Raw genomic sequence first — 9,535 nt, 5'->3', positions numbered from 1 at the left:
CTTCCTCTCAGAGGCCTCTCCTGGTCTTCCTCCTTGGCGCTCCCTTAGATCCTCTTTCTTCATGCTTTACCAGCCACGAGCCTCCGGGTTTATCACTGCCTCTTTCCAGACCAGGAGGGCAGGGTTGGGTCTGACTCATCTCTGGGTCCCTGGCATCACCCAGCTCTGAAGAATAGATTACTGCAGCTCTCTCTGTCTCTTATTTGTTCCTGCCTCTGTCCTGCTGTCCCTGCCATTTAATAAATGTTTCCTGAGATCTTTTGTGGGCTCTGCCTGGAGTGCTGATCCCCACTCTGTCCAGCTGGTGACCTCCTACTCATCCTTCAGGACCCAGCACAGGCCCCACCCTCTCTGAAGTCATCCCTGATGCCCCAGCCCCCAATCAGAGGTTTCTTCTCTACCTGCCAACCCTTCCAGCCCCAGCACTCCCCTTATTTACTGCCCTGATCTCCCTGGGGGCTATGTCCCTCTGGGTCCTAGTTTGAGTCCCCCATCAGACCAAGAACTCCTCAGGACAGGATTCTCCAGGATCACCCAGCACAGAAAAATCAATGACAAATGTCTGTTGACTGTCTACTGAGATTACTTCTGCCTCTGTGTCTCTGTCTTTGTACAGGCTGGTCCCTCTGCCTGGAATGCTGTTCCCTTCTCTGTCCATGTGGCATGCTTTAAGACCTGTCACCAGGTTCTCTTCCCTCTGGCACCAGCCCCAATGTATCCCTCCTCCAACCCGGCTCCTCTTGTCCCTGCACATCCCTCCATCATAGGCTTACAGCTGTCTGAGCATGGATATGAGAGCTCTCCCATTAGACTGGGAGCTCCTCCAGGCCTGGGACTCCCCTCCGTGGCCCAGTGCCCAGTGCATGGCCAGGAACATAGGAGGATCTCAATGCATGATGGAGACCAATTATAAATCCAAGTTTGGTAATGTTGCTTCCCTACCACCTTTCAGCTTCTTTTCCAAGATCCAGGTCTGAAGTGGGCCTCTGAGTGTCATACCCATGGGTTCACGGGTCTTACCTCATACTCCATCTCCTAGAAGAAGCTCACCTGATACAATGATGGGATGAGTCAGTGACTGTTGCCAACTGGGAGTCAACGCCTGTGCGGATGGGGTTTTGTCTTACGGGATGCAACGCATGCATCCTTTGAGTGCTGTCCCCCCAGGGCACAGCCCGAATACTGGGGTCTGGGTCTCAGGGAGTCGCAGGGACCCCTCTCACTATTACACCTCATACCCACTTGCAGAAGTTTTGCTTCCCATCCCCACAACTTTGAGCTCTGCTGGCTTGGACGTCTTGGTTCCTAAGGAAAGAATGCTCCCACTAGAGGACACAGCAGTGGTTCCACTGGATTGGGGGGTGGGACACTGCTTCCTGGCCATTTTGGGCTCCTCACGACACTGAACCAAGAGGCAAAGAGGAGGATTACTCTATGGGCTTGGGTGACCGATCTTGATTACCAAGGGGAAACTGAGTTCCTGCGGCACAGTGGAGCCAAGGGAGGCCATGTCTAGAACCCAAGGCATTCTCTGGAACACTTCTTAGAGCTTCCATGTCCAAGAGTAAAAACAACAACAACGACGACAAAAAAGGCAGGACCACCGAGGATCTAGACCTTTCAGGAAGTCAGCTCACTAAGTGAAGAACACCAGCCAGCTGAGGGCAAAGGAAACATGGAAACGTGGAATGAGTAATGGAAAAAGGAAATTGAATATACCAATCATGGCCTTGTGACCAATCACAGAGATTCAAACTGTAGTAGATATGCATATTTCCTTCTTCGCTTGTTTCCCCCCCTCTTCTTTTCCTCCTTCCTTCCACCATTTCTTGTATCTATCTATCCATCTACTAACTTCTTTTAATCTTGCCTCTTCTTTCCCTTTATTATTTAATATAAGGATTGTTGGTGGTGGCAGACCTGATGTTTGTAATCACAATTTTGTCAGTAGCATCCATCCTATTTCTTCACTGCCTTTCCCCTCCCATAAGACCAGATATTGCTTGTGCACTGCAATTAGGAGACAGCAATAATTAGTTGTCCAATGAGTAGTAAAAAATGACTAAATATTGCAACAGATGACCGGAGGTCAACATGACAAAGAGCCGAGTGTGACGACACAGGCAAAATGAATGGCATGCAAATTTAAGTCCATTCAGCCAGAATGTAGATAATAAAAATTATGAACTCTCATTTGGATAATTCAAAACCAATCAACAGAATAGAGACTGTATTTTCTGGATCTGTCGTTTCAGTCACTCCTTTTCCTTTAACAAATTGCCTCACCTGCAAGGCTTCGTGTGATAAGATGGTCAACTGAAATTTCACCCTTTTGCCTATTGTAACCAAACAGAAAATTTTAAGAAAGGGGTAGGTTTTATTTTTCTCTTCTACTCCCCCATATGCCACTTCTGCACCAAGAAAGATTTAAAAAAAAATGTTAAAAAACCTTTTATCGAAAATAATGTATATATAGAAAGAACACAAATCATAAGCAAAAAGCTCAATGAATTCTCACATCAAGAAACACAAAGACCAGACCCCCAGAATCCCCCTTGTCTTCTCTTCTGCTCGTAACCCCCAAGGATTATCACTATCCTGACTTTTTTTTTTTTTTTTTTGGTGAGGAAGATTGGCCCTGAGCTAACATCTGTTGCCAATCTTCTTTTTTTTTTCCCTTGAGGAAGGTTGTGCCTGAGCTAACACCTGTGCCAGTCTTTCTCTATTTTGTATATAGGACACTGCCAGAGCATGGTCTGAAGAATGATTTGTAGGTCCATGCCTGGGATCCAGGCTTGCGAACCCTGGGCTGCCAAAGCAGGGTGCACGAACTTAACCACTATGCCACCAGGCTGGCCCCTCTCCTGACTTTTAATTGCGTATATTAGTTTTGCCTACTTTGGGCTTTATATAAGAGGAATCATACAGGATGGTCTCTTGTGTGTCTTTATCCTTTTGCTCAACATTACATCTGTGAGGTTCATCCATGCTGTTGCATGCAGATGGTTCATTCTTGTGCTGTATGGTACCCCACTCTGGGAACAGGACACTCGACTATTGACAGGTATTCAGCTTGCTTCCAGCTTGTGGTTATTATGAACTGTCCTGCTAGGAACATTCCAGGACATGTCTTCTGGAGGAAACATGCAAACTAATTTCCATTGGGGAGATATACCGTATGTTCTATGCCCTGATGAAGGGCCCTGTGCAAACTGAAGTGCTCTTAGTTTGAACTGAATCACACTCATATGTCCAACACTCAACTGTTGATTCTCACTCCCTCTCATCTGTCCTTCTCTTTGGTAAACAGCACCACCATTTACCCCATTCCTCAGGCCAAAACCTTGGAGCGGTCTTGGCTTTTCTTTCCCTCACAGCCCTCAACAAATGTGACAACAAGTCCTCTCAGCTCTACCAACAAAATCTATCCCTTATTCAACCCAAATACTCTCTTGGTGGCCACCCTGTCATCGCTCGTTAGGACTGGTGCAGTAGCCACCTTACAGGTCTCAGCTTCCATTCTTGCCACAAGGATCCTTTTAAAATGTAAAGCATGTACACAAGGGGACATGCTGAGGGATCCATTTATATGAAGTTCAAAAAGAGGCAAAATGGATCTATGATAGAGGTGAGAATAATGGCTTCCTTCAAGATGGGAAAGTGCCTGTGAAGGGCTATGAGGGAGACTATGGGGGCGGGGGCTGGAAATGTTCTGTATCGTGACCTGGGTGGAGGTCACTCAGGTGTATGTTACAGAAAAATTTCACTTCATGCATTTTACTGTATGTATTTTATATCTCAATGAAAAAGTTATAATACATGTAATTATTTATGTATATAATTACATACATATAATACACTTAACATTATGTATACTATATGATACACCTAATAACACGATGTTATATAATATAAAATCATGGCAGCCCCCGGCTCTCAATCCTCCAAAGGGTTCTGTATCAGTCTGGGATGAACCAGAACAACAGAACTAGGAGATGCACATTAAGAGATTTATTGCAAGGAACTGGCTTATGTGGTTGCAGAGGCTGGCCGGGTGAGTTCCAATCCATAGGGCAGGCTGCGAGGAAGGGCAGGCTGGAAGTCCCCATGGAGGCCTGAAGCTGCCGCCCCCAGGCAGACTTCTTTCTCAAGGAAGCTGCGGGCTCTGCTCTTCAGGCCTTTCAACTGATGGAAGCAGGCCCACCCAGATGGTCTAGAATAACCTCCCTGAAACTCACCTGATTATGGACTTTAACCAAATCTGGAAATATCTTCCCAGCGACACCTAGATGAGCATTTGAATGAATAACTGGGGCTGTCGCCTAGCCGAGCTGACACATCAGACTGACCATCCCAGCTTTAAACCACATTCACAACAGAATCCCAAGTCACTTCCCCCCCACCAGCAAGGTCAGCTCTGTGAAGGGAGGGAAGTGGCCTGTCTTGTTGCCTGCTGGGTGCCCCGCAACCAGAACAGTGTGGGCACCCAGTAGGCCATCAGTTAGTGTGGTGTTGAACGAGCAAGGAGATCCAGCTTCCCTTCCACATCAGGCTGTGTAGACGTCTTGAACCCTTCTCCCCTGACCTCACAGGAGCGTAGCAGCATTTCTCACGTGCCCTCCTCCCACAAGGCTGCCTGTCGAGGTAGAATTAGAAGATGTGGGATCCATCCTTGCTCTGCCGCTCACTCTGAAAAGTGCTCTCACTCACCGTGCCTTGGGCGACTTGTCTGCTCTGTGGGGACGTGCCTCCCTTTCTTGCTTGCCTCACTGGGTCCTTGGGACAATCAAGTGGGACGAAGATGGGAAAGGACCTTGTAAACATGAGCCCAAGAGGATGGAGTTCACGTGCTCATGTAAGTGTCCTGCACACCCTGGGTTCCTTCCTACCTCCGGACCTTTGTCCTGGCTGTTTCCTCCCCCTAGATGCCCTGCCTCCTCTTTATCCTGTAGGAGTTTGCTCAAGGTTTACTTCCTCCAGGAAGTCTTCCCAGATCTCCCCAGGTTGGAGGATTTTTCCTGGCTCACCTTGGACTCAAATGTGTTTCCGTCAAATCAACCCCCACGTGTTTAGGAGGTGGATGCCTAGCGGTGTGGCGGGCTGGGACTCACACACGCCTGGTGCTCCACTCACTAGATACGTGAGTTCCAGCAGGCCCCCCCACCCTTGTCCATCTGCGACGTGGGCATCCTGACAGTAGCCCGCTCATGCTGGGCGAGTGTTGTGTCCCGGGTACTCCATGTTCATCTCTTTAAATTCCAACCACAACAACCGTGAAGTCGGTCTTGTCATTATTGTAAGTTTTATTTTCACCTCCACCTCCCAGGTGAGGAAACACAGTCACAGAGAGGTGAAGTAACTTGCCCAAGGTCACCCGTAGGCTAAATGGTAGAGCTGGGATTCGAACTCATGCAGCCTGCCTCCAGAGTCTGGGCTCGTAACTCCTGGGACATACTGCCTCTCGAGCTTCTCATGATGATCTGAATAAAGACATCATCACAGCTCCCTGGGGGAGCCGGTCCCAGGCCCCAGAGGGAGAGTGCAGGAAACCAGGTCATGGGGGGCCGGGGCCTGGTGGGTGCTCAGTCAGTGATATCTCTTATCAGGATTGCTCTGCATGCGGGGCAGGAGGTGGCTGTCTCCCCCACCCTGGGATGCTGGGGACCTTGCCCAATTTTTCCCAGGTCTGTTGACCAGGGAAGGGTGGGGCGGTGGTAGGGAAGCAGGAAGGAGAGAGATGAGAGGGAAACTTCTCTTTGACATCATTTTCCAGGGAGCCGGGTTCTAAGGTCTGAAGCTGCGAGAAGGGTTTACAGGGACCCTGTCCGCAGCACCCCTGCCCAGGAAGAGGCTGGAGGGGCATCTATGAGGAGAGCCCGAGGGGGCCTCCCAGAGTTCCGACCAGTAGGGGGACCATGAGGAGCAGGGCCGTGACGTGGGGCGCCCGGGGACGGGCGGTGGCCGACGTGGAGGTGAAGGACTGGGTCACGGAGTCCGTGTTGCAGAGGCTGCCCTCGCAGCAGGAGCCCTGGAGGTCAATGTTGGTCCAGGGGCTGGTGGTGCCCATGACGGTGCAGGAGGGCCGGTGGCAGGTTCTGATGTACACAGGCACTGAGAGATTGCCTGGGGGTGGGCGCAATGAGGAGGGGTCAAGACCGAGGGAGGAGGCCGCGTCTGAACCCCCACCTCAGAGGCCAGGGGCACCTCTGGGTCCTTGGACGGACTTCTAGTCTCCCTCCTTAGACTGGGGCCCTGCCTCCTCTCTCAGCCTAGAGCCAACCTCCTCCCTCAGACCGGGACCATGTCTCCCCGTCAGGCCTGCCTGGTGCCTCTACCCTCAGGCCTGCCCTACCTCCACTCCCCTTGCCCAAGCCCTGCCCCCCTCCCAGCCCCTCACCGACGGTCATTTGGCCATTGCCCTGGAAGCAGACGGTTTGGTCCTGGTGACACTGGACCCGTCGGGACTTTTCCGGAGTGCAGTCCGCCGGGTGGATCCCCACGCAGGCATAGCACTCGGTGCCGCTGAGCGTCGGCGGATTGGGTGCTGGCAAGAGAGAGTAGACGCACAGTCAGGTAGTGGTTCCCAGGTACGGTTGTGCGGATTGCTCACTGCACAAGGGCGTCCGCCCTGCCCGATGCGGGGGGGGGGGGGGGGGGGGGGGGGGGGGGGGGGCTGCAATCCTGGCCGCCGGGAGGAGGCGCCCAGCGGAGGCCACGCCCCTCCCCACCCTGCCGGGGCAGCCCCGGCAGAGCCCCTCCCAGCCCCTCACCTTCGCACGCGCGGCCCGTCCCCCCGGCACACCTGGGCTCAGGTTGGGGATGGCGTCATGGTTCAGTAAGTCGGAGTTGCACAAGTCGGTCGCGCAGCCGCGCACCACCGAGTAGTCGGGCGGCAGCGAGTGGTGGTTGGACTGCATCTGGCCCGTGGACGGGCCTGTCCAGCAGCCCTTGTGTACCAGGGTCACTGAGGCGCGATACCCTGCGGGCGGGAGGGGGTGGGGTCTGTGCGCCGCCTCCTGGCAGCCTTCTCTCTCCTCTCCCTCTTTCTTGCCTCGCCTCTCCACCTCCAGTCTCCAGCCTCTCCCTCCTCCGCTTTTCTGCCTCCCTCACTTGCTTCTCCCTCCTGCCCTTCCGTTTCCTCCCTCTTTCCCTTCCAGACTCCACTTGCCCCTCCCCACCTCCCCTCACCCCTTCTCCTCCCCTCTCCTCATCACCACCCCTGTCGTCGGTCCGCTCTTCTCTCCCTCCCCTCTTCCTCCTTTCTGCCCTTCTCCCACCTCCGCTCCCTGGCTTCCCATTGTCTCCCCTTCCCTCTGGTCCCTCCCCTCATCCCCCCTTTCTTTCTCTCCCTTCTCCACCCTTCCTCCACCTCCCCATCTCTGACCTTATCCTTCCCCTCCCAATTGCCCCTCTAAGCTCTTGGCTCCCCCCACCACCTCCCTCTCTAGTCTCTCCCCGACTCCTTTCTCTTCCATCCTTCTGCCCTCACCAGTGTCCAGGGACAGGACCGCCTCAGAGCATCCGTGGAGACAGGAGACGTTGAGGAATTTCCTGCCACTGAGGTCAAAGGGCCCGAAGTAGATGTGTTGAAAGCTGTGGCATTGCAGGGCTTGGGATGCTGAGGAGAGGAGCAGGGGTGGGGTGAGACGAGCAGGCCAGGGATGAGCCTGTTCCAGGGACGTGGGGCTCCACCCTGCAAATGCCGGCGGGCCGCACGGACAGGCCTGGCTGCCTTGAGGGAACCAGGCTTTGCTGCTGCGGCCTGTCATGGCTGGGTCTACCTCGAGGCAAAGTCATGACCTCTCTGCACCCACCAGTCCAGTTTTACCCCCCGAGGCTGCTCCCGATCTCCACCCTCTTCCAGGAAGCCCTCTAAGATTTTGATGAAGGAGGAAGTGATTCACTCTTGCTCTGCCCGTCCCTCTTGCCAACTAATCTCATGACGTTCAGTTGCACTAACAGGCCACTGATGGAAAACAAACACTCCAAACAGGCGGCGAGATGCGCAGGGTTGTATACAAATACACACACACAGCTGGCCCCAACAGGACACACACAAGACACTTAAACACCGACCTAAACACGAAATAACAGAATTGACACACGCTCGTGCGAATCTCACAAATATACACAGAATATCCTGAATGTGTCCACGCAGAGTTCTGCATTCACACACAAAACAAGTTGCAGCCAGACCCTCCACTAGAAACCCCCCAAACCACGGCACACATCGCAAGCATGCAAAATCATACTTACAGACAGGAAAACGTGTGGTTACAGAAACAATAGCAATGCACACAGAGATCCAGGAACACGGGCCTTCCCACCCAGAGAGAGACAGATACAGACCCAAGAATCAGAGACACGCAAAGAAAATGAGAGACCACAATTATGCAGAGTTAGAGATGCACGAAAAAGACACCCACAAAAACATACAACTTAAAGTCATAGGGCCAGCCCTGGTGGCCTAGTGGTTAAAGTTCGGCGCTTCGGCGGCCCCGGTTCAGTTTCCGGTCGTGGAACCACACCATCCCTCTGTCAGTTGCCATGCTGTGACAGCGGGTCACATAGAAGAACTAGAATGACTTACAATTAGGGCGTACAATCACGTACCGGGGCTTTGGGGAGGAAAAAAAAGAGAAAGATTGGCAACAGATGTTAGCTCAGGGTGAATCTTTCCCTGCAAAGAATTAAAAAATAGAAAATAAATAAATAAAATCATAGGTACAAGACACATAGAGACAGATATTAAAATACCCAAACACATATACCCGGAGATAAATGCAGGCCTACCAATCACAGAGATGCACAAACACAAAGAGAGCCACGGAGATGCAAAATTATACCCACATCTCTTTTTTTTTTTAGATTTTATTTTTTCCTTTTTCTCCCCAAAGCACCCCGGTACATAGTTGTGTATTCTTCGTTGTGGGTTCCTCTAGTTGTGGCATGTGGGACGCTGCCTCAGCGTGGTCTGACGAGCAGTGCCATGTCCGCGCCCAGGATTCGAACCGACGAAACACTGGGCCGCCGGCAGCGGAGCGCGCGAACTTAACCACTCGGCCACGGGGCCAGGCCCATACCCACATCTCTTTTACATAGAGAGTGAAGCTCAGAGATAAACAGACCCATACAGCATTTGTTCAAACACCCAGACATGGCAATCTGGCACAGAGAAACGCACACAAGCACAGAGACCACAGGACGTGGTGACATATGGACACACACAGAAATCAAACTCTCTTCTGTGGATGAGCAGACGCACAAGAGGTCTGCGTGTGCAGGCGGGGCCTCCTCCCCACCACTCTAACTGCCTGTCTTTGTAGCCCCTGCAGTCCTGATGGGAGTATGGCCCTGTCCTTGCCCAAACTGGGGACAAGGGTAGCCTGAGGATGAAGCCGTGGTTCCCTGCCAGTTCTGGAAAGAGCCCCCACCGTTCCCCACAAGTACCCATGCGTGGGGGCGCGGGCAGGGAGGAGGAGAGAGGCTGGGGTGTTGGAAAGAGAGATGCTGGCTGACAGGCAAGCACAGAGGA

The 9,535-nt window shown here is 52.5% G+C and overlaps 1 protein-coding gene across 1 annotated transcript in view; it reads right to left on the bottom strand.

The window, feature by feature from the left end:
• Window positions 1-5,278: 5,278 nt before the first annotated feature.
• The window catches only part of LYPD5 (LY6/PLAUR domain containing 5), a 5,316-nt gene continuing 1,059 nt past the window's right edge, over window positions 5,279-9,535 (bottom strand). Inside the window, exons 3-6 of the mRNA XM_046682168.1 lie at window positions 7,490-7,618; window positions 6,803-6,979; window positions 6,398-6,544; window positions 5,279-6,123 (exon numbers count right to left, since the gene is read on the bottom strand). Of these exons, the coding sequence (XP_046538124.1) occupies window positions 5,864-6,123; window positions 6,398-6,544; window positions 6,803-6,979; window positions 7,490-7,618 (713 nt within the window). The 3' untranslated portion in view covers window positions 5,279-5,863. The remainder of the gene's footprint in view (window positions 6,124-6,397; window positions 6,545-6,802; window positions 6,980-7,489; window positions 7,619-9,535) is intronic.

Source organism: Equus quagga, chromosome 13 (genome assembly GCF_021613505.1).
Source record: "Equus quagga isolate Etosha38 chromosome 13, UCLA_HA_Equagga_1.0, whole genome shotgun sequence".
Classification (NCBI taxonomy): domain Eukaryota; kingdom Metazoa; phylum Chordata; class Mammalia; order Perissodactyla; family Equidae; genus Equus; species Equus quagga.
The sequence above is the reverse complement of the archived record's forward strand: the minus strand, read 5'-3'. Positions and strand labels throughout refer to the sequence as shown.